This window comes from Glandiceps talaboti, chromosome 8 (genome assembly GCF_964340395.1).
Source record: "Glandiceps talaboti chromosome 8, keGlaTala1.1, whole genome shotgun sequence".
NCBI classification, from domain to species: domain Eukaryota; kingdom Metazoa; phylum Hemichordata; class Enteropneusta; family Spengelidae; genus Glandiceps; species Glandiceps talaboti.
Genome location: NC_135556.1, coordinates 10,847,943 through 10,874,878, shown reverse-complemented (window position 1 = coordinate 10,874,878; position 26,936 = coordinate 10,847,943). Strand labels below are relative to the sequence as shown.

General features: G+C 36.7%; 1 protein-coding gene across 1 annotated transcript in view; it reads left to right on the top strand.

The window, feature by feature from the left end:
• The window catches only part of LOC144439179 (rho guanine nucleotide exchange factor 17-like), a 106,404-nt gene that overhangs the window by 60,757 nt on the left and 18,711 nt on the right, over positions 1–26,936 (top strand). Inside the window, exon 3 of the mRNA XM_078128450.1 lies at positions 16,190–16,372. Coding sequence (XP_077984576.1) covers positions 16,190–16,372 — 183 coding nt within the window. The remainder of the gene's footprint in view (positions 1–16,189; positions 16,373–26,936) is intronic.

The following is a 26,936-nucleotide window of genomic DNA, read 5'->3' as shown; positions in this document are numbered from 1 at the left end:
GTCTGTCTGTCTGTCTGTCTGTCTGTCTGTCTGTCTGTCTGTCTGCCTGCCTGCCTGCCTGTCTGTCTGTCTATTTGAAGCATGTGTGTTCGTGTCCAGGTCTAGTAATATCTCTGACATGTAGTCTTTGATTTCATTCAAACCTAAAACAAAGATGAGGTGCTATAGTGGCATGCATATGTGGATGCGATTTTGTTTTGTTTCCTGTGCAGATTAACATGCTGGCAGCCATGTTTTGTTTTAAAAATCCGTGTGTAGTTTTACAGCTCAGTATTAAACTATGATACCCCTCTCAAGTATCAATCTGTCCTATCAGATAGGGCTTTTCTGTTTGTATCACGAGATTTAACTTTGACATTGACCTTCAAGGTCAAATGTCAAAATTGAACTTTTTTTCTCACATATATAAGACAATTTATAGTATTCAAGAGCAATTTATTTAGTGCTTTACACTAGTACAAAAAGTGTGCCAGAGTGAGATACGGAAAATTATTGTACAGGTTTGATGCACACGCTCTCCATTGAATTATACAGGGAGAGATATTCGGTGTATGGTAAACTTATATTACAGCATGATGACATGTACATATTTTGTCTTTATCTTATGGCAGTCACAGATTGGAGTGGCTGAACTGTAGTCATTAACCTTTAGAAATAAGAGGAACCGTAGCTTTCTTTTTTCTTCTGCTATCATCTATCATAGCCTGTAGACACTGAATGGGAATACTTTCACAGGGATGGTTCTGGCTGACGTCAAAAGACAACAAGCATTATGAATGAATAATGTCATTGCCTGACTTCAAACACTTCCTACGACTAAAAATAACCCATCTGGACTACAGGCTCAGGTTATTATTAAGCAAACTTGAAAACTATTCCGAAATGTCAGAGTCAGGAATTTTATTGCCGGATATTTTTACCGAAAGAGAAAGTTACCGGTTCTGGGTATTGGGAGAACTTTAAAATGGGACCTTCAGATTTATGTCAAATTGAGGGAAATACATACAAAGTTTGAAAAACTTGGCTTTAATACTGAGAACACTTATACTTTACAACTGACATAACCCATCTGGACTACAGGCACAGATTACTTGAAAACTATTCCTTTGTGACACAGACTGAATTTTGGTTACCAGATTTTCTTGCCAAAAAAGAAAGGAGAAAGTCACCTATTTTTGGATATAACAAGAAAAATTTCTTGAAGAGATAGTTACTTATTTTTGAGTATAAAGAGCACTTCTAAAATAATTGTGAACAATTTCTTTAAAAACAGGAGTTGCTTATTTTGGTTAGAAAGAGCACTTTAGAGTGAGGCCATCCAATTTCTGTCCAGTTGAAGGTAATACACAGTACTAAAATTCCTTTTAAATAGCATTTTTTGAACAGTTTTATGTGAAAATTAAAGAAATATAGGCAGATTTTTTCCCAGACTAGAATTTGTGGAGAATGAAGTGTACTGACAGTAACAGATATGTTTGTATAACCTAAAACTATCAAATAACAAATTATTATTGGCAGGTCAGTATTTGAATGAAACTGCATTTTTTTTCTGCTCTTTAAAGTCCAGGAATTCAATCCTAGGTTCTCAGATTAGTGTTATTGTATCCGTGGAGCCATATGGATTAGATATAGGATTAGTCCTGTGTTCTGATCTCATTCTAATCCAAATTTTGATCCTACATGTAATCCGCAGTGGTTTAATCTTTTATTCAGGACCAACCTTTTTATGGCTTCGCCAGAAAAGTTGTTCACATCTAAGTGTTAATCCAGATCTGAACTTGACCTATTAAAGGCCAGGGATTCAATCCCAGGATTTGACATTAGTATTATCTTATCATATCATTGAAGCCGTGAGGATTACACAGGATTATTCTTTTGTCCAGGACCAACCTTTCTTAAATATATCTCTGACAGACAACCTTCACACCTTTAAAGTTTAATCCAAATCTGATCCGGGCGTTTGAGTTGAATAGATTTCCTTGCAAATTGTAGGTCATCGGCTGACCTGTTAGTTATTTGCGATCAGTGTCCTTGTTGACTCTGTTTATAATCTTTTGAGTGCTAACTGGTGTGGTTGAAGAAAAGCTGGCTAATGAGATGGGTGGTGATTTGAATTTAGATGTTTAAATTACCACATAGTGATGTTGTCATTGTACATTAGATACCAATGGTTTAGAACTATGCCGTAATGTGAAACTTCAGTGCCAAGGGCAAAACACACAGTCTGGTGAATTAGAATTATTACTCTCCTCTGGTTCTCGACTGTTTGTTGTATGTAACTGACTCACTTTGGATCACAGAACAGTTAGTGCAGGTGCTCAGCTTGCCCATCACTCACTCCAGGAAATAAAAGGCGTTTTCACTAATTTTGGGTTCTAGAGCCACCATTTAACAGTTTCACATATATTATGCATGATTGCCGAGAAACACTGAGCTGAAACTTGTTCCTCATTAATTGTTCAGTGGGTTTCATTTGCCATGGACACGCTTTGTCTTGTGAGATTCAACGTGCATGCATATGAGGAAGGTGAACAAAAATGTTTATAATTATTTTATTTGAAGGTAAATTAATACATTCTTGTAAGCACTTAGGGTTACATTTGCAAGTCAAGTAAGTGATAAAAAAAACTATGGCATGACTGCAGAACCAAATTTAAACTTCCAGAAAATGTTAGAGTTGCAGGTAGTGCAGTTTTAATGAATTGTTTAGTCAATAGTTGTCTACTATCTGTAAAATTCCAATAATTTTCTGTCAGAACAGTCAGCATTTTAAATGCTATCAATACTGAGTCATTACAGAACACCACAGCACTGCGTTCATGCATGAATGCTGTCTACAAAAAAGTCATGCATGTGACATGAAAGATCACTGAATAGGTCTGATGGCGTAATTGTTAGGTTTTCGTTTATTGTACAAGTCGTGGTGCGATTACACTTCTCTTCAGTCATTTGGCTGTTTAAGAAAAACAGGTTTACACAGGAGCTAGAAAGGAAGCTATTGTTTAAAGGGCATATCATGCAAATGCGTAATGAATACCTACTCTGTGTTGAATAATGTATGACCTACCACACAGTCAGCTGGACTCTGGAACACTTTCACCTCTCAACTATTCCATGCTGTATTTACTGACTTATAATATGCATATGTACCGTCACAAAGCACATATAGCACTACCCATGGTTAGGGGGGGGGGGGGGGGGGGGGGGCTACATTGGTGTGTTCAATCAGTGTGTATGTGGGGGGGGGGTTACTTCCCATATTATTATTTGCTTATAAGGCGTAAAAAAAATGTTGTGTGGTTCTGATTTCATTCAATTTTAAAATAGGTAGGGTAGGTAGATTTTTTATTTTATTTTATTATATATATTTTTTTCATGTGTGAGTGTTTAGTTCATGTTTTCCAAATGGTCTCTATGTTATTTATTTCTTCATATCAGATGTACAGCCATTACAGATTGGAAGAAGAGTTTTATATTGTCTTTTTAAGTTGATGTCAGTTTCTGCACCCACTATTTCTTGCGAGACTTCATGATTTTTGCGATTTTATTATTTTTCTCGAATACGTTGAAAAAAAAGTTTAGGGTCGGCGTGAAAAACTAGGTAGGGTCGGGTAATCGGAACCAAATAACTTTTTTTTATTTGGCCTAAGCAGACATGTCACCCTTTACTAGCTTTAAGGCATGTTTGGCAGCCTGTTGGTTTAAAACGGAGAACATGTATGCATATTTCACTTTCAGATGATAGACCGACGTTACTGTCCGTAAATGTACAATGGAATCCACTATACTGTATTCTCAATATTTTCTATCTTGAATTAGTATGCTTTTCTGCATTAGTATTCACAGCACAAGGCATGTGTCCTCTGTGACAAGTATATACAGCCAGCTACGTATGGATTTCATCTCATCAAACTATTATTGTCTGTGCAGGTGCATTTACTGTTCCAGACGAGAGTCTCTTGTTGGTATAAGATAGGGTATAGATTTTTTGGTCAGAATAGGTTTGAATTTCCTGAATTTGGTGTGGATCGATTTGTCATATGGGCAGACCACAGTCTGATGCCCCTCCCCATTCTGTCTTGAAATATAAATAACGCCATGAGGAGAATTGAGACATGCTAGTTCAGTCAGTCTGTGCATGTGTGCGTGCGTGTGTGTGTTGGGATGGGGGGGGGGGGGGGGCTCCAGTAGTAAACAAAACTGTTATTTCACCTGCTTGCATTACCTGGTACATTTTGCCTGAAGTGAGGGAGGGGTCCAAATGGTAATACCCTTGTTAACGTTTATGCAACAAGTTACTTGTATTTTGTATAGGAATGACATGGTTGCGTGTATATCTCTTCTGTGTCAGCAAACTTCTCTAATGAGTACTCATTGACAAGCTGGATACTAGGTTATGCAATTAAGACAAAAATATTGTGTACATTTGGGATAACGTTAATCACTGTTACATGCAACCACAGGAGACAGGACGAATAATCAATTTTGTTCTCACGATTTTCTGGATTTCTAATATTATTTTCTGTACATTTCAGTCAGTTTTAAATATTGCCACTATAAATATTCTTTCCTCTCACTGTTTTGTGTGGTATCACTGTCTTATCAGAGTTTACCAACTTTGCATTAATTAGTAGAGTGTTAATCCTAAAACAAACAAATGGGCTAATTGCCCAATTAACAAATTGGCAGTGAGTGTAAACATCCACTGATCTGACTAATGGTAGTACTACAGATCATGGATCTATTATTGAGAGTACAGATTCAGTCAGTAGGCAGGCTGTAGTGAATGAGTGTAGTGGACTCACAGATCCAGTCAGTAGGCAGGCTGTAGTGAATGAGTGTAGTGGACTCACAGATTCAGTCAGTAGACAGGCTATAGTGAATGAGTGTAGTGGAGTCACACATTCAGTCAGTAGACAGGCTATAGTGAATGAGTGTAGTGGAATCACAGATTCAGTCAGTAGACAGGCTATGGTAAGTGAGTGTAGTGGAGTGCTAGAATCAACCAGCAGACAGGCTGTAGTGAAGACTGTAGCAGATCGTAGTAGAGTGATAGATTCAGCTAATAGACACTAGGAAACCAGAAAACCCCACTTTTGTGAAATCTGAAAATACCAAGAATAACATTTACAGATTTTGAGCGATATATACAAATTACTCTTGATTTAATCTCATTTTAATTTAAAAAACTGCTAAATTTACAAACTTTAATATGATGTGAAGAGATTGGTATATATCAATATCATAGTTTCTTTCTCAAAACAAAGATGATAAACATGTTATTTTTCTTGTTTATTTGTACATCAAACCTCACGGCTTAGACCTAATAAAAAAAAATTGTATGGTTCCGATCAAGTTTAAAATAGGTTGGGTAGGTCGATTTTATATTTTATATATTTTACTTTCAGTTGTTAGCTTCTAATTCAGGTAATGTGTTTTCCAAATGGTCTCTGTGTTCTTGGTTTCTCCCCATCACATGTACAGCCATTACAGATTGGAAGAACAGTTTTATATTGTCTTTTTAAGTTGATGTCAGTTTCCATGTCCACTATTTCTGGCGGGACTTCATAATTTTCCTGATTTTATTGTGTTTTTTTCCAAATATGTTAAAACAAGTTTAAGGTCAGCAGTGAAAAACTAGGTGGGGTTGGGTAACCAGAACCAAAGAATTATTTGTTTCTAGGTCTTACCTATCACGCATACATGAATAAAGATATTCAGGTGTGTAGTCATAATGACCTCCCAAGCTTTCAAATCACAGCATTTGTAAATTTTGTGAAGGTACCATAATAATCTCATTAATTCGGCGAGATTTAGATTTAAACAATTAAAATTTTTTTGTGGTTGAATTACTCAATTTATGAAAATTAATTTGCAATTTTGCCAGTCAAATTGCAAGATGTGAGTAAGTCAAACATAAATCAGTTTTCTTCTTTGCCAGTCATTTCCAGTTTCTTCATTTTTATTTAGGATTCGTGAAGAAAAAAAACTCCCTCAATCGATGGTTATATTTGATGGTCTTAATAGAAAATGAAAAATAAATACATTGATTTTGTTATGTCGAAATGCAAGAATAAAAAAAAAATTACATTTCTAAGACTCTGTGGATGATCAATTTAAAGAGCAGTTGAATTGACTGAATTATTATGGGATATGTATCGGGGGGGGGGGGGGGGGGGAGGTGTAAATCCAACCTGTACACCCCTCCAAAACATGAAAATAAAGAGATATAGATGTTTAATTGTAATGACCTCCACAAGCTTTCATATCACAGCATTTGTAAATGTTGTGCAGTATTTCTTCAAGGGGGTGGGGGGGGGGGGGGGTGAAACCTAACCTCAAGGTTCACCCATCCTAACCATGAAATAAAGAGATTTAGCTATTCCATTAACAAGGAGAGTAAGTCTTCAATTAACATTTGAAAAGTAGAATTATATAAGTGAGTTTTTGGTTTCCTGTATGTTGATAAAGTAGGCTTGGAGTGAGGCTGGACTAATAGGATGTGCCAATCTCTAATTGGTGTGTATTACAACAAACTGTACAATGTTTTCGTTAAGTCTTGTTTTTGTTCCTTTGTATCCAAGTCAGCCCAGGGATGTTTTTGAACTCCATGACGTCATCGGCTTTCAACATAATTGGCTTCTTTCTGTTGGCATTGTGATTTGAAGTATGGATGAAGATAAGATAGTGACTAAAGTATCTGGGATATTTAATGGTGTAAGTGTGTCAAATATCCATACTTTGACAGAATGCCAGAGTACACTGTTGCTTATATCTTTATCACTAACCTTTAGACTCAGAAAGGCTGCTGTGATTGTGTCCAACCTTTCTGATCTAGTCCAACCATTCTGATCTCTCAAAGTGATCTAATCCAACCATTCTGATCTCACAAAGTGATCCAGTCCAACCATACTGCTCAGTCCAACCATTCTGATCTAGTCCAACCATTCTGATCTCTCAAAGTGATCTAATCCAACCATTCTGATCTCACAAAGTGATCCAGTCCAACCATTCTGATCTAGTCCAACCATTCTGCTCAGTCCAACCATTCTGATCTCACAAAGTGATCCAGTCCAACCATACTGCTCAGTCCAACCATTCTGATCTAGTCCAACCATTCTGATCTCTCAAAGTGATCTAATCCAACCATTCTGATCTCACAAAGTGATCCAGTCCAACCATTCTGATCTCACAAAGTGATCCAGTCCAACCATTCTGATCTCACAAAGTGATCCAGTCCAACCATTCTGATCTCACAAATGATCCAGTCCAACCATTCTGCTCAGTCCAACCATTCTGATCTCACAAAGTAATCTAATCCAACCATTCTGATCTAATCCAACCATTCTGATCTAGTCCAACCATTCTGATCTCACAAAGTAATCTAATCCAACCATTCTGATCTAATCCAACCATTCTGATCTAGTCCAACCATTCTGATCTAGTCCAACCATTCTGATCTAGTCCAACCATTCTGATCTAGTCCAACCATTCTGATCTAGTCCAACCATTCTGATCTAATCCAACCATTCTGATCTAATCCAACCCAACCATTCTGATCTAATCCAACCCAACCATTCTGATCTAATCCAACCCAACCATTCTGATCTAATCCAACCATTCTGATCTAATCCAACCATTCTGATCTAATCCAACCATTCTGATCTAATCCAACCATTCTGATCTAATCCAACCATTCTGATCTAGTCCAACCATTCTTATCTAGTCCAACCATTCTGATCTCACAAAGTGATCCAGTCCAACCATTCTGATCTAGTCCAACCATTCTGATCTAGTCCAACCATTCTGATCTAGTCCAACCATTCTGATCTAGTCCAACCATTCTGATCTAATCCAACCATTCTGATCTAGTCCAACCATTCTGATCTAGTCCAACCATTCTGATCTAGTCCAACCATTCTGATCTAGTCCAACCATTCTGATCTAATCCAACCATTCTGATCTAGTCCAACCATTCTGATCTCACAAAGTGATCCAGTCCAACCATTCTGATCTAATCCAACCATTCTGATCTAGTCCAACCATTCTGATCTAGTCCAACCATTCTGATCTAGTCCAACCATTCTGATCTAGTCCAACCATTCTGATCTAGTCCAACCATTCTGATCTAGTCCAACCATTCTGATCTAGTCCAACCATTCTGATCTAATCCAACCATTCTGATCTAATCCAACCATTCTGATCTAATCCAACCATTCTGATCTAATCCAACCATTCTGATCTAGTCCAACCATTCTGATCTCACAAAGTGATCCAGTCCAACCATTCTGATCTAGTCCAACCATTCTGATCTAGTCCAACCATTCTGATCTAGTCCAACCATTCTGATCTAGTCCAACCATTCTGATCTAGTCCAACCATTCTGATTTCACAAAGTGATCCAGCCCAACCATTCTGATCTAATCCAACCCAACCATTCTGATCTAATCCAACCCAACCATTCTGATCTAATCCAACCCAACCATTCTGATCTAGTCCAACCATTCTGATCTAGTCCAACCATTCTGATTTCACAAAGTGATCCAACCCAACCATTCTGATCTAATCCAACCCAACCATTCTGATCTAATCCAACCCAACCATTCTGATCTAGTCCAACCATTCTGATCCAGTCCAACCATTCTGATCTAATCCAACCATTCTGATCTAATCCAACCATTCTGATCTAGTCCAACCATTCTGATCTAGTCCAACCATTCTGATCTAGTCCAACCATTCTGATCCAGTCCAACCATTCTGATCCAGTCCAACCATTCTGATCTAGTCCAACCATTCTGATCTAGTCCAACCATTCTGATCTAGTCCAACCATTCTGATCTAGTCCAACCATTCTGATCTAGTCCAACCATTCTGATCTAGTCCAACCATTCTGATCCAATCCAACCATTCTGATTTCACAAAGTGATCCGATCCAACCATTCTGATCTAGTCCAACCATTCTGATCTCACAAAGTGATCCAGTCCAACCATTCTGATCTAGTCCAACCATTCTGATCTAGTCCAACCATTCTGATCTGATAAAGTGATCCAGCCCAACCATTCTGATCTAATCCAACCATTCTTATCTAGTCCAACCATTCTGATCTCACAAAGTGATCCAGTCCAATCATTCTGATCGCAATAAGTCATTTAGTCCAACCATTCTGATCTGATAAAGTGATCCAGTCCAACTATTTTGATCTAGTCCAACCATTCTGATCTAATCCAACCATTCTTATCTAGTCCAACCATTCTGATCTCACAAAGTGATCCAGTCCAATCATTCTGATCGCAATAAGTCATTTTGTCCAACCATTCTGATCTGATAAAGTGATCCAGTCCAACTATTTTGATCTAGTCCAACCATTCTGATCTAGTCCATCCATTCTGATCTTAAGTGATCCAATCCAACCATTCTGATCTAGTCCAACCATTCTGATCTAAAGTGATCCGATCCAACCGTTCTGATTTCACAAAGTGATCTAATCCAACCATTCTGATCTAATCCAACCATTCTGATCTAATCCAACCATACTGATCTAATCCAACCCAACCATTCTGATCTAATCCAACCATTCTGATCTAGTCCAACCATTCTGATCTAATCCAACCATTCTGCTTTCATAAAACCTTCCTATTCACAGAGAAATTCAACCACTCTATTCTTGTATTCATTATATGTCATCAAATGTAAACTTCAGAAAACATTTCAGCCCAACTCACTGTCTTACAATATATGTAAATGGATGTTGATGACTAATGAGTTGTTTGTGTAGGCAGTGTTGTCATTGATACAGGTGTACATGTGTACAGTGAGTTATTCTTTTCAAGTTAAAATGATCAAAACGTGATGAACCCAACAATGGGTAGTGTCCTCTATGAGATTGGTTTGACTAGAGGGCTTGAACATCGATTACTAGATCAGCAGACAGTGGTCATAGACCATGAGGAGGTGACACCTCCCCAAGTGACACCTCCCCAACACCATCCCACTCTCCACTCCTCCCATCCCACCCCCACATTACTGAAAGGCCTAGTTCTAATTTAGCGTTAAATGTTAGGATATGGAAAAACAGTGTCGTAGAGCAAGAAAAGAAAATGTTGGTCCAAACCAAAGAATGATCATATGTACTACAGTTGTTCTTTTGGCTCCACTGATGAGATTACACTAATGCGAGAACCTGGGATTGAATCTCTGGCCTTTAAGTAAATTGACAACCTTTGTATGGAGATTGTTGACTGGTTATTCCATTGTGACATCAGCAGTTCAAGTCAACAAGAAAGCTTGGCTGAATTCATGGAAACAAAGTCCTTGGAATGGCTTTGCAGGCCACTGACAACAGTTTTCGTTGTTGTCTTTGTAATAATTTTAACAACAAAGTATTAGACATATTCTCTACATCTTGACAGTTGAATATCAATATCGATACTCCGGTCCCAGTGTCTGATAGAGTAATGACCAGTACAGCTAGGTTGTTGAAGGCATTTGTACCCTGTCTTGTAGCATGGTCTCTGTCAGTGTGCCGTCTAATGATAGCCAAATTTTATTGTTGCATGTCAAAATCATAAAAAATTATCATTACTTGTGAGGCACCACATAGTAAGAAAGTAGGAAAAAACCCAATATTGGTGTGTCACTAGAAATTGTGTGCGTCAGTGGCATGTCAAATTGGCTTTAGAAATTAGACGATACACTGGTGTGTATAGGCATAAAAAGGTACATTTGGTTGTTTTCTACCTCAAGTCACCTGAGGGGTATTAAGATGTCTGGTAGAGAATGTGCAATTTTAGACTTTGAGACCTGAGTATACCTGGGAGGTTCTTAGCCCTTTTGTTTAGAAAGTCTGGGTTGATAACCTGCTTCACACCTGATAGGGGGACATACCTGCCCGGTGTCGGCATTTCAACATTTCAGGTCTTTCAAAAAAAAGTCTGGTATCTGCAGGCTGTCTGCTGACTTGTCGCTATTTTAGTTGGCAGCTGTCCTTGTGTAGTGGATTCTACTAGTTTCTGTTGTTGACATTACTTTAGATCACACAACCCGCCATGAGTATCTTTAAGGCATGGGTTTAGGATGTGACATGTGTACATTTTGCATTCAAACTTTAAAGGTGCTCTAGCTGTAACTCGAATACTATTTTTTCGGTCAGACAACCAAGAATATTTTCATTAAAAATGGTTAAAATACCAATAATGAGACATTGTACGTGTCAAATATAGGTCTGTCATGTCTATAGATGGTATAGTGAGAAGGTGAAATCATGACTCGTTGAGGGCGCTGATTTTAGGGTGTGGACCCAAAAATAAATTTGCTTTGATTTGACGTATTCTACCATGTTATGTGTACAGCTACACAAGTTCGTCTACTAACAGGTGATTCACTACAGTTCAGAGTAAACAATACTACAAGTAAGTCATTATATCTGACAAAAGAGTTTCAAAAAACATTCCAGTTGCAGGTAATGAAACTTGAAAGTTTGTATACTAGTACTTAATAATACATCATATGCAGGCTCTCTAACATTTCAATATATTGATAAGTTGATATTAATTTCCTTCCTAACAAATTATTTATGAAAATTTCTGCTGCCACATCAAAATAATTAAGAAAATGGACACTGCGTGCCTAGTATGACAATATTAAAATAGATGACAACTAAATAGAGTATAGATGATGAATAAATTATAGTCGATAGAAATGTCACATCGTTTCTAATTTTACCATTTTAAAGTGATTGTATTTCGCTGTCTGATTGAGTTTTGGAACCACAATTTTTTTTTTTTTTTAAATTTTTTCACGAACAACCTACAATACCCAAGCAGCAGACAATCAGAGGTAAACATTGATCAAGAAGTGACTTAATTTGTACAGGGGAGTAAATTGTTTCTAAAATGTACAGACATGATTTTTAATGAGAAATGATGGCCGACAAGAAGGGAGCAATTGTGTCATTTGGAATTTGTAATGAATGATTCTCCATAAACAATTCCTTTGTGGTTAAGATTTTTGACAACTTCCGATCATTTACGATTGTAAATGATATCAGTAAATCAGTGAACTAGTGTATGATTGACACTTTTCGGACCACATGTGACACACTCCGCAGTCAAACAGATAAATGTTTACATGCTAAAGCTAGCCTTCAGTGGTATACAGTCAATAACAGGGTTAATTTAAAGTAACATGTACCTCAGAAATACAAGGATTTAACTTTTGCTGTATTTTATGTTCAAGGAAACAGAAATCCATTCTCAGTTAAAATCATGAATAAAAATTAAGGGGTGGCCAAACAAATATTTGATATAGAGGTCAAAATGATATCAAAATTAACCCAGATTTAGAATCCAATATGGCTGCCAAATATTTTTTTTAACTCTGGGAAAATGAAAATGTTGTGGAGTTACTTGAAAACAAGATGTGTACCCCAAATTTCTATGATTATTTCAAAAGGTCCAGGAATAAATTTTCATATGGTAAGTTTGGAGAGGCTTTAAGAACTTTGCTTTTCTGAGAAATGTGTCTGATGTGCATTCTACATTAAGTTATAAAAAGTACTTGTACTTCATATCAATGATAAAATGATATATTGACCATGATTCAAAGCTAAGCAAACTCACCTTGTATGAAAATAGATATTGATTGAAATTGCTAGTTTGTAGGTTCATATCCAATATCATATAAATAAATGAGCGACTAGGGAAAACGTTGTTCTTTCACAAAGTTAATAGAACGCTATTGCGTAGTCACTGTCATACCTGTAGTGGCCTGTTTACGGTGCTGTTAACGTTAAGATACATTGGTTGCTGGTCATACCTCCCTCGCATCACAGCGCTAGGTAGGTATGACCAGGTAATGTTGTATCTCAATAGCCCCCCTCCCCCCTCGTAAATAGACTATACTAGAATAGCGTAGAACCTTCATCATTAGCTGATCTTGACAGTGATCTCTCAAACACAAGCTTAAGAATACACTTCAAGCAATTCATCCTTCAAATGTAGAAGTATAGCTACTAATTCATGTAGCAATGACTCTCCCCATTTACAGACTTACATTAATGAACTTGACACTGAATCTTGATAGAATTCATCAAGATACTGTAATGGTTATTGTCAAGTACAACACGAATAGCTGTTAACGTTGATATCAATCTCCATATAAACTTGACATTAATTGTGCTCAAGAGAGGAATTGTACAGTCAACCCATAAATCCATGCCCGTGACACTGTAATCTGTTTTTTTGGTGTCAAAGTGTCACAAAGTCTATATACAGCGTGTTGAAGGTTACTGTTCACTGGCTCTGTTTGATACAACTACAAAGTTTGAATAGAGGTCAAAATGATATAAAAATTAACTCAGTTTAATGCAACCAATAACATTAGGTAAGGTTTTTGTAAAGGTTGGTAACCCCGGTAACAGAGGAGTAAGTACAATAAAATTTCCGTAATTTTGGAGGGTAACTCTGATAAAAAAAAATGATGAATTTTGTGCCATATTTTTGAGGGTATCTTTGGGGAAAAAAACCTTGTGAACTTTGTGATGTAGATTTTACCAACTTACTACTCTTAGCAAAAACACTGGAGAACTAATGAATGTTTTTTTGTGTGCTGATGTAGAAAAAAATACAAAGTAAGAATCAAAAAGATTAAAATTGTGATAACTTACAAGTCTGTTTCATAGTGTATTTTTATCGTTCATATTTTTAATATTACATGTTCAGGAATATTTTAACTGCAGTAACTATAGTAGTCTGGATGCCATCATGTTCTCTACTCTAAACCAGTAGAGGTGTAAATTGTAACGATATCGTACAGGGACATCGTACAGAGACAAGACGATAACTATAATTTGTAATTTTCCATTCTGTGACGATCTTGACATTAGACCTTCCATTTTGTGTGCAAACCTCAATGAAAAATAGACATTACAGGACTATTTTTTTTTATTAAAATGCTACTACACTATTTCAGCTAACTACCATTTTGATTTTGTGAATTTTGGCTGTCTGAAGGATGAGCAAAACAATGAAAAAAAAAATGAAATGGCAGTTGATATAACTGAAATAGTGTTGTTATAGCATTAGTCCTTCAAGTTTTAACAGTAGGTTAAACAGAAAAGAAAAAAGTGAAAAAAAATTTGAATAGTAGAAGTGAAAAAAATGAAAATTTTTCCGAACAAAATGAAGGCTACAGTTATTGCAGCTAGGATTATTCAAGCCCTCATGTTTTTACCGTGGAATTTTCAATATCTTGTGATGCCTATGTAGTTACTTGTTGTATTTATTCTAGTGTAAACATGATCTAGATATCGTGAACTTCGTTTTATGGAAAAATTGTCTGATGCTCTGATGTAGTTTATTAGTTTAGCGAAATACATGTACAGTACGACTGAAATGATACCTGGTTGAATGATTGGAGTGGATTATCTTCATTAGAAACAGAAGGAATTGTCTTGTTTTACGATATCGATATGGGCTTGTGTGATAATTAGTATAAACAGTAATACTCAATCTTGCTTCTCAAAGTGCATACAACCAACCCCATACAGAGAGATTTTCTTCATGGTAACACTTGACATTCATTCGCCCCTACTGTCCCGAGTGACTAGCCCAGACATTCTTTCTTAGTGTTAGGTTATACTGAAATCTCGCTTGACCAATGAAGCAAGTCTCCAGAACTATTTCTAGTATTCTGTCTATTTCATTGATAAACCGTTAGGTTGTGACCTTTCTACTTTTTTCTTCACTAGCCTGCCATTATTTGTGTACCAAATAAATGTTCCTGTTCGGTTGTATTCTGTATTGCCCACACTTGGTTTACAAATATCTAGCGTTTGAAAGGAAACTGACAATTTGATAATTAGTATGTTATAATATATGTACATGTAATATTGAAACTTATAGGTATGCATGTCACTATGTATGCATGCACACATATATACAAACAGGCATCCACACATGCATTTTATATGCATGTACTCATCATGCAGTGCACATAGACACACACACACATATTGCTTGTACATACACTACACATGCACACAAACACACAGACACACTCACATATTGCTCGCACATACACCTCACACACACACACACACACACACACACACACACACACACACACACACCCACAAACACACCACCACTACCATCACCTGTTTTCTAGTTATCATCTGTCAACTGACTCAGCATGTTCAAAACTAAAATTTATCCTTTCAAATGCAAATACAAATTTGTAGTTTTGTTGCCAACTGACTTGACTCCTTTTGAGTGCAAGATTGTATCGGCTAGTTGTCAGGACTGTCCTTATAGAAATATGAATACGGTACTTTAAAGGTCAGACAGGGAGGTGTGACAATTAATCACTTGCACAATGAACAAATTTGGAGAATGCACTTTATACAGATATTAAAAGGAATAACATACCATGTCAGTTGACAGTGTATAAAGACAATGGTCCTAGCACAATAGGTGCAGGTAACCCATAATGAAATTATCACAGAAATAGAAAATAAAACAGCATTTAATGGTCAATATTATGTTATGAAATCTTCAGTGACATGGTGAAAGGTCAAAGTGCGAAAAGTGGCAGGTCGTAAGGCCGTGACCTGTTGTAAATAAGTGATGACTCTGTCTCCTCAAATGACCTTTTGTTACCCTAGGCCTAATAAATCTGACGTAAAGGGAGCCAAGGAATGATTAATGGAACGATATGTCGGACGAAAATAAAAATGAGATAAACATTAAAAAAAAAAAAAAATACTGGAATCTAATTATGATTGCAAAATGCTGACAGGTCGACGACTGAAAATATTTATATGTTCTAAAATATGTATTCAAGGGGAAGATTGTGTCTAGGTGTTATCAGTTGATGAAATTTGTTATTTTTTTTGTGTTTAGGTGAAAATTAGAATAAAGAACTCTTAAAAATTGCTCACAATTGAAAAGTTTTCTGTGTGAAGTAGATATTGTACATGATGCAGTGTAGAGGATTGACAGATTATGTCCACTATTAGAATTATCCTTCGTCAGGTAACTAAGTGTCGATTTCCTTTTGTGTCGATTTTTGTGTGAATGACCCAAGAACTGTGTCGTACTTTACTGTATTATGTAGTTCTGTCTGTATACGTGCCGCTAGTCTGGTATCATAAACGTGTCACTAAAATGTACCGTCTGTCTTCTGTTCTAGGTATACATGAAGCCATTGAAAAGTTCAGAAAATGCAGGTGTCATCGAACCCGGAATGGTAGACGTTATCTTTTATAAAATCCCGGAAATTCTTGAAAGTCACACACGATTCCTTCACCAACTGACTAACCGAGTCACTAACTGGAATGATAAACAAAAAGTTGGAGATCTTATAATTGCGTCGGTAAGTTTTGACTCTGGTATAATATTCCCCCCTCGGAAGCTGTCTGTCAGGAATACTGCAAAGACATGAACCCCATACACACAATAAACAAAAAGTCAGCAATTTTATAATTGCATCAGTTAGTTTGGGCTCCGATATGATATTCTCTAAGAAGCTTTCTGTCATACAATATAGAGAAGACATGAACCACATACACACATGTCGTGCACGTGTCCTGTTATTCCCTGTCAGTCTGTTTGAGAGATCATGCTGACAGGCCCCGGCTACTGCCAGACAAGCTACTTTGTTATGAGTTAAAGCAGATGGTATGTGCATCTCTCGGCTGATTTCAACCCAAATCCTTAATTGGTTCATCAACAGCTGTTGCTGCAATAGCAAGTGAAACCTTTCCAGACCAGACACAGTAGCCAAGATGGATGACACAGATCTTGTCCTGTAGGCACTGTTCACCTTGTCTAGTACAGCTTTGATTAAATTCTGTGATCATTGAAAGTGAAAGCGAATATACAGAACTGTGCAAAGCTGTTGTTTAGTAATTTTGTGTTACCATTTCTAGCAGTATAAATAAATGTAATGGACAGGTATTGATGTATATCTAGCAAAAGTTATTAAAACGTTAGAAGTTTGATAACATGTATTCAGACTGTTTGACACCAAGATATTGCGAATCAATCATCAAGGCATTGACTTGACATAAACATAGTAAGACTAAGAGACAGGGGGCATTGGCAGAAATATAGCCAGACAGATAAATGAATAAATACTTAGACAGTCAGACATGCATGCAGACTGACAGATAGATAGATTGTGTAAATGTAGGTAGATAGATGGATTGATGGATGGATGGATGTATGGAAGGCTGGAAGGCTGGAAGGCTAGCTGACTGGCTAGACAGACAGACAGACAGACAGACAGACAGACTTACACTTTACAGGCAGATAGGCAGGCAGGCAGAATGAGTTAAAAGATAAGATAAGTAGAAAGAAAGCTAGAGGGGACAGACAGACAGACAGTCAGACAATCAAATAAAAGAAATAGAGACTTGTACACTCAGGTAGCACTTCCATTGTGCGAGCATGTTCCTTTGTATGTATGTATGTATGTATGTATGTATGTATGTATGTATGTATGTACGTATGTATGTACGTACGTACGTATGTATGTATGTATGTATGTATGTATGTATGTATGTATGTCATTTGAGATCTGTAGTATCACAGTGGATGGTGTTCTAAGAGTTCTCTCATTGATCACAAAATCAAGGTGTTACGTTATGTGCCTGCTAGCTTTAAAAATCAATAAATTTTGTTTCCTACTAGTCAGTATTCAGTTCATACAGTGTGGTGTGGTGTTGCTACCTAGTCTTGCTGCTAGACCCCCTCGGGCTATTCTACTCACTGTGAATGAGACCAAAGGTCGTTAGTGAGGGGGATAGTTCCACCCTCATACATGCATCTATCAGTATCAGAAGAAAGCCTGAGGTCTTGCGGCTAGACCCCTCGGGCTATTCTGCTCACTGTGAAGTCAACCAAAGGTTGCAAGTGAGGGTGATAGTTCCACCCTCATACATGTATCAGAAGAAAGCCTGAGGTCTAGCAGCTAGACTACTATTAAAGTACTTCTAGAAACACCTCATGTGGCAGAAGTAGATGCTGGTAAAATAAAAGTTGAAGCAGTATTGTCAACAGGACATGTTTGTATCAACAAGGATGGCTGAAACTCACAGCTGAACAGACCAACAGAAAGATTTACACCTAACTATATACTCGTTGAGAATTAATATAGCAATTTGATCACAGGGCTGTCACAACTGTATTCCATCTTATAGTCCTTCATGTGTGTCATGTCTAAAGAAATTCACCCTCAGGTACTTTTTATTGTTAGTCAAATCACGCCTCCATCATTTGTCCAGATGGGATTTGTTGACACTGGAATCTCCTGTGTGATTACTAAGCATAGCTAAATATCATCTGAAAGTGTCAGTAGTAATTCTTGTACTTCATATACATATATATATTGTATCTGTATGTATATTAGATAGATAGATAGATAGATAGATAGATAGATAGATAGATAGATAGATAGATAGATAGATAGATAGATAGATAATACATACATACATACATACATACATACATACATACATACATACATACATACATACATACATACATACATACATACATGTACATACATACATACATACATACATACATACATACATCCATCCATACACACACACACACGCACACACACACACACACACACACACACACACACACACACACACACACACACACACACACACACACACATGCATACATACCTTACATCCATCCATCCATCTCCCTTATGTAATCCCTATTGCCTCCATCGACAAGATAACACTAATGTGCAGTAACAGACTGAAATCATGATTGCCATTGAGGGCGCTGATATTTGGGTACGGATATGAAAAAAAAAAAAATTTTGTTGTGATTTATCATGTATGCAGGTACAAAAAAAATAAGTTCACCCACAGGTGATTCAATACTGCTTAGGGTGTACCATATGCAAAATTTTCTAGTAGTGAAAATATCTAGGTTTACAGTATGTCAAAACAGAATAACTGGAGTGACTGCAACATTATCTAACCAGCAAGAATGGATGTTCATAAACTCTGGGTTCATAGTTACAAAGGAAAATTTGGGTTTGACTTCCAAAATGTTCGACTTTCTGAGTAGAAATGATCACTGCAACATGTTTGTATCTCGTGAGAATATGTATCTCTTGTTGTCACATTGCTAATTTATAACCAATCCATTTTATAGCTGTGTCTGGTCGTAAAATCAATCTCAGGAGAGGATAAAGATGTTTTGTCAGGAATGAATAAAATAGATAGCAAAGGTTTTTGTCAGACTGGACTGCATGAGAGATTATGATTTATACTGTGTGATATTCCCGGATTGAGTGTTGTCTGTCAGTTGAAGGTCTTGTGCTAATCAAGTCGTTCTCATGCTCTGGTTATATGGTCTGATTAAAATCTGATGTAGTGTACTCAGTGCAATTTCTTTTTAGCTGTTACGTTTATTGTCATTTGTTCTTTTGTGAGTGCCCAATACTTACATCTGACACAATACCATAGGTGTTCTCAAGCCACATGAGAGTGCTGAGTGAATTTTACTCAATGAATGAGAACGCGTAATGTGCCGAAACATACGGGTACACTACTTCAGAGTGTTCTGTTTGAAAAGAAGTCAAGCACAGAATGCAGACAACGATGTGGTTGTTATTGTTTGGTGGTTCTCTTTCTTTCAATTTCAAACGTTGAGTCTTATATTGTAAAATGGATTCTGGTTGGTTACTCAAAGTATGAGATTGGGTCCGAGAACACCTGTGGTCCTATGGTATTGTGTGAGATGTAGATATCGGGTACTTACAAAAGAACAAATAACGATAAACGTAAAAGCTAAAAAGAAAGGTTATACAAGTGAAGAAAGAAGTTCGTTTCAAGTTTATTATGATAATAATCGAATGATTTCAACCAGATTGTAATAATTTTTATTCCTCTGTGTTCAAATTTAGTGACTTATTATAAGTAAATCTCAATTTAGTCGGTCAAATTGTTCAAAAAATGTTTGACAGATGATTCTGGTATAAAGTAAATCGTTTCAAAACCGATACAAAAGCAAAAGTGAATCTATTCAAATCCACTGCTCAGCTTTCTCGATACAGAAACTGATTTTGAACTGATCTAACAATCGATTCTGTGTGAACTGATTTCAAATTGATTTAGGTAGGGACAGGTCTTACGTCTTTTTTACCACCCACTCCAAGGGGTTCCCACCGCAGACAGTGCATTTTCCCTGTAGTTACAGTTCAAGTTTGACATTTTTTTTGTGGGTATTGATATTTTTATTAATAATTCAGTCAGGGTACTGGCCTACCTTGTGTCTATCACATGTAGGTCTAATGGGTGGTCATAATGTCTTTTCCATCCATTCCTTATGGTTCCAATAAACAGGAATTTTCCATGTAGTTAGCAGTGAATGTTTAGGATCAGTAAACAATATGGGTAGAGTACAGGCTGTGATTAAAATTGATTTGCAGTTGTCAATGTGGATGATAGTAAGACTGATGTGATGATAACCTAGGGACTAATACCGTAATGATTAATAAATTCTTGACAAAAGATGGGTAGTGAGAGGTTATCAACTGGACTGGCTGAGGAAGATAAAAGACATGCGTCTGATCAACCGCATTCACCCCAAACCACAGATAAGCTGTGTTTGACAGAGTGGATAAAACATGGAAGTGAGATATCATACTTATTTCTTCTAGTCTTGTTGTGTTCTAATGATACGTAACGTGTAAATCATAAAAGTGAGATTTCATGCGAGTGTCATGCCATGATGACATTATAATCCATTTATATGGAATCAAGATTTGATGCTAGCTTTTCTTCCAGTCTGTTGTCTTGGCACATTGATAAGCCATTAAAAATGAGATTTCATACATATGCTTTCCACCCACTACATGAATGCTGTAAATGTCGTGTGACATTTATGATCCATGGAAGTGAGATATTTCATACAACCATGTTGTAAGCGTTCTCACACTCGCTTCTCATCTGCAGTATGCTTATCCAGTATGTTATAAGTTATGTAGGCATCATGATGACATGGCTGTTTTACTGGGTTGTTTTATAGGGCTATTTTGAGTGCCGTAGTAAAGGTTCCGTCCGTCTGTCTGTCTGTCTGTTTGTCTGTCCTACTGCCTGCCTGTCTGTCTGTTTGTCTCTGTGTGAGTGCCTGTCTGTTTGAGTATCTTTGTGAGTGTGTCTGTCTGTCTGTCTGTGTCTCTGTCCATCTGTCCGTCCATCCATCTGTCTGTCTGTCTGTCTGTCTGTCTGTCTCCATCTATTGTTTAGCCATCTAATGCTTCATTCTAATCCAAAAGGAAGAGGGTCCTAGGATGAATAAGAACAATGGAAGTATTTGTATGAAATAATCAGTTAACAAAGGTTAGCCATCTGTTAAAAAGTGAAACTTCATCCTGAATGTCAAGTTCAAATTTTCTCTTCCATATCGTACTTGCAAATACTAACTGTTAGCCTGTTGACTTCACTGTTGTATTACATTGGTAGATGTCATACCGCCTAACCCTTGAAACCAATGCTTGTTTTCAGAATGTGAACAAGTTGGTAATTATGATTTGAAAATGTGCATGTACCTAATAACCTGATGACAACCATGATAATGCTATTCAAATGAAGTCATTATGTAAATGAACACCCATAACCTGATGATAACCATGATAATGTTATTCAAATGAAGTCATTATGTAAATGAACACCCAATAACCTGATGACAACCATGATAATGCTATTCAAATGAAGTCATTATGTAAATGAACACCCAATAACCTGATGACAACCATGATAATGTTATTCAAATGAAGTCATTATGTAAATGAACACCCAATAACCTGATGACAACCATGATAATGCTATTCAAATGAAGTCATTATGTAAATGAACACCCAATAACCTGATGACAACCATGATAATGATATTCAAATGAAGTCATTATGTAAATGAACACCCATAACCTGATGACAACCATGATAATGTTATTCAAATGAAGTCATTATGTAAATGAACACCCAATAACCTGATGACAACCATGATAATGCTATTCAAATGAAGTCATTATGTAAATGAACACCCAATAACCTGATGACAACCATGATAATGTTATTCAAATGAAGTCATTATGTAAATGAACACCCAATAACCTGATGACAACCATGATAATGCTATTCAAATGAAGTCATTATGTAAATGAACACCCAATAACCTGATGACAACCATGATAATGATATTCAAATAAAGTCATTATGTAAATGAACACCCAATAACCTGATGACAACCATGATAATGCTATTCAAATGAAGTCATTATGTAAATGAACACCCAATAACCTGATGACAACCATGATAATGTTATTCAAATGAAGTCATTATGTAAATGTACACCCAATAACCTGATTGCAACCATTATAATTTTTTTCATGTGTGAGTGTCTAGTTCTGGTTTTCCATTGTTTTCCAAATGGTCTCTCTGTTGTTTATATCTTCCTATCAAGATGTATACAGCCATTACAGATTGGAAGAATAGTTTTATATTGTCTTCTTTTGTTGATGTCAGTTTCCACATCCACCATTTCTGGCGAGACTTCACAATTTTCGTGATTTTATTATTTTTTCTTGAATATGTAAAAAAAAAACGTTTAGGGTCAACAGTGAAAAACTAGGTGGGGTCGGGTAACCGAAACCAGACAATTTTTTTTTCTAGGCCTAACTAACCATGGATGAACAAAAGTTTTATAGGTTTCACATCAAAATGATAAGTCACCTAAAACCAAGGAAACATCAACAGTACTAGAATCTAGGATTAGTAGGTAGGAGTACAAATTTGCCTAAAAAATATTTCCCAAATTGGTGTCTCAAATTTCAGGGGAAAAAAAGAGGCAATTTTAATGACTTCTGGTATACCAGCAGCGTGACTTTAATGTGTCAGTTTGTAATGTTTTCATACAGGCAAATCTGTGAAAACATTTCAACATACAGTCGCAAAACAGAGTGAAGTGACACCAAACAATGTTATGAGAAAAAACAAATCAGATAGTCAAGATAAATGGTAGACTCTTGACATATGTATGCTCTGGTACCAAAATGTGTACCTCATTAGCAAGGGTTATTTTGAAAATGTCACACCTGATTGTTCCTAGCCAGCAAAGACAAACATGTAGTCATGTTTGGGTATTCCTACTAAACTAGAAAGTAGAAAAAAAAGATGTATAAACAGTGTTGACAACCCAAGGTAAAAATGTATGCTGTGCCACACATGACAGACATTTTACCAAAGGGTGGGACTTTCATCTTACAAGAAATCTCAGATGTTTATCATTTTCTATGAAATAATCCGATGGATTTTAGGATTTCCGAACAACAATTTCAATCCTGCCTTGAAATCCATGTTTATGAAAGGAAAAGAGTGTTGGCTATTGTCACAGTGTGTGCTGTTCTCTTGGCAGTTACTTGTAAAGAAAACAGACAGTGTTTAGTTAAACCTGCAGCAAAATAAAACACTTAGCGTGACAATTTGAAGGGAGTTCGAAGAATGGCAAGTCGCTTGCTTCAAAGCCGTTGTAATGTAAACTTGAGCATTTGACAGTCGACGTGAGTCTTTTGTGCCACAAACCTGTGTTGTTTTCTCTTGCACTAATTCAAGTGTTACAGACTGGCCATGCTCACCCGCAGTGCTCAAGCTGACAACACCTTGTCAAACTTTTGTAACAGATTGCTTTATTTACTTCATTTGGAGTTAACTTGGAGCTTAGCAACAGAAAAATGCATGCAGGTGGCTTCGTAGGATAATTGTAATGTGGGGAAGTAAGGGTTGCTACGAGGCGTAAGATCACAAGGTGCAGTCAACAGTCTGGTGACAAGTCTAAATTGGTTTAAAGGTCACAGAGGAATCTGACCTAGATTAGTTGGGTCACATGTGCTTGAGAATGGGAGCAAAGAGCTGGAGACGACTGTATATCTCTCTGTGGTTCCCTTGTCTTTTAGTTTTATCAGTGTTTGTGTGCGTCCTAGTTTGTTTGTAGATATAAAGTACTGTGATACACTTTGGTTCTAAAATGATTTGAGCATATTAGCTGAAACATGCAGTTTTTTGCCAAAAATAGATCCTCATGTACATGGAATCACTTTCACTTGTAAATTCTGAGTAACTATAGAAGTAATAAATATAGATTATTTGTATACAGCCAATCAGTACAGATAACCCTCAGAGGTGATGTAGCTACAAATAGACGCCGATAAAAAAATTGTTTACCGGCCAAATAAATTGGCGCCAAAATGTGAAAACTTTAGTCTAGTGCTGTTCTTCATCGAATCTGTTAGTGGTCTAGTACTTTGAATCTTTCAGGGGTTAGTAGTCTAGTGCTTAAACCTAACAAAAAAAATTGTGGGGTTGGTAGATTTTTTATGTTATTTTTTATATATATTTTTTTTCATATGTGAGTGTGTAGTTGAGGTAGTAATGTTGTCCGTTGTTTTCCATATGGTCTCTGTGTTATTGGTTTCTTCCGATCAGATGTACAGCCATTACAGATTGGAAGAACAGATTTATATTGTCTTTTCAAGTTGATGTCAGTTTCCGCATCCACTATTTCTTGCGAGACTTCACAATTTTCATGATTTTATTTTTTTTTTCTCGAATTCGTAAATAAAAAGTTTAGGGTCAGCGTGAAAAACTAGGTGGGGTTGAGTAACCGGAACCGAACAATTGTTTTTAGGCCTTACTGTTAGTATCCGTCATCAAATCTTTCAGAACATTGGCATCCAGACTACGAAAAACTGCATTTCTGCTTGAATTCTTGTACGCCAAAATAAATACATTCACTGTCGTGTCACTGCAATCCCGGGATAGAATCATTTTTTGATGCCTTCTTGTCACAGTATGATGAAAAATTCATCTAATATTTCACAAATATTTTTCCATAAATATCAAGCAAAGATCACAAAGTGTAGAGAGTTGTCACTGTGTGACTGTATGAAATGTAGAATCTAGTGTATTCTTCTCATATCATTTTATCTGGGGTCTCTTACAAAAATACATTCATTTAATTTAATATTAAAAATAATTCCATTTTATTATCATTAATGTGATATAAACTGTTGAAACTATTTGCCTTAACTTTGTTCATTTCTAACCCTTTTAATGTTTTCAGCTAAAATCCAGTAGAATTTTTTTTTTTTTTTTTTTTAATAAAAGGTCAAAATGTTGTCAGAATGAAGCCATTTTAGAATCCAATATGGCCACCAAGTACTGTATTTACTCTACGGGGAAAATGACAGATTGTTGATTTGTTTGAAAACAAGATGGTGAACCTACAAATTTCTTTTATATGTAATATTTCAAAAGGACAAGAAGCAAGTGTCCAACTGGCAAAGTTTTGAGTGATTTGTAGAACTTTTGATTTTTTAAGTGAAATTCAGCCCTGAGGCACAGTCTACCCTAAATGACAAGTAAACAGTTGCCATTGACAACCACCCAAAGCTGACTGGGATGCAAATAATGTACACTATAAATATCAGGGATACCCTATTTTTAGTTGTTTGTTTTGTGTTGCAAGAAATGTGTAGATGACTCAGTGTATTGTTCTGGATCCCAGTTGTAATAATTTAAAATGATTCCTGCTCAACAATATTTTCAAGAATAAAAAAAATGACTTTGGTCAGTAGGATTTACCCTATGTGACTTCAAGACAGCGCCCTCCCAAGGTACTTCTCTGGCACACGAACTCTCCTTTGTGCATCTTGTTAGGTCAAAGGTCAACTCTAGAACAATATGAAGACATTATGTAGTCGAGTAGGGAAACAGAGATGTCATGTCCAGTCATAGAATCCTAGAGAAAGGAATGCCAATTAAATACACAGAGTTTCCATACCTTCCTGTTTAACCTTTCTGTGGATTTTTTTTGCCCTTTTACGTCATCAGATGTAATCATAACTGACAGACAAGCAGAATTGTGAATAACAACTCCAAATTTGGGGATGTTTTAAAGGTTTGAATCCAACACAGGTGTTTTTATGTCAGGGCTGACAGATTATGTTGGATTGTGTCATATACCTGTTGTTATGGCAAATCTACTCTAGTCGTAATCCGGTGCATGGGATCAAAGTGTTATGGTGATATTGTTACCCTAGCTTCAACGCTTCATTATTTGTTTGGGGGGGGGGGGGGTGTATAGTGTCTGGGAGGCACTGTTTATAATGCGCCGCTCAGGATTCTCCCTAAACAAGAGTGTGATGAGAACTAGAGGGCTCAGTGGTCCAATTAACTTTGTTCAAGGAGAGCACAGAAATTATAAAAGAGTTCAGTGTGTCTGTTGCCTTGTTCGCACAGAATGCAGATGTTGCAAGCGAGCTCTGAGTGTGGGAGAACACTGAAATAACAAGAGGGCTCAGTATCCCTTGTTAGCTTGTTCAGGAAGAACATAGAAATTACAGAAAGGTTCTGTGCCCTTGTTACCTTATTCAGGGAGAACACAGAAATGACAAGAGGGCCCAGTGTCCTTTTACCTTGTTCAGAGAAAACAGAAAACACAAGAGGGCTCATAGTTTTCCTGTTACGTTGTTCTGAGAGAATACAAAAATTACAAGAGGTTTCAATACCCCTTTTTACCTTGTTCACAGAGAATACAGAACTTTGAAGAGGGCTTAGTGCCCATTTGTTACATTGTTCAGGAAACAGAAATGACAAGAGGGGCTTGGGACCCTGTTACTTTGTTCCGAGAGAAATAACAAAATGACACCTGTTTAAATGTAACAGAGGTACTCAACCCAGTTGTGGTTTCTTCCAAAGAAAGTTACAGGGACCCTGAACCATTTTCTAATATTCATTATTTCAAAAACAGGGAAAGTCTCTTGTAAGTTCAGTGCGATGAATCTACATCTCCTTCTTGCCTCATCATGCTGTATCATAGCAACATCATGCTGTATCTTAGCAACAA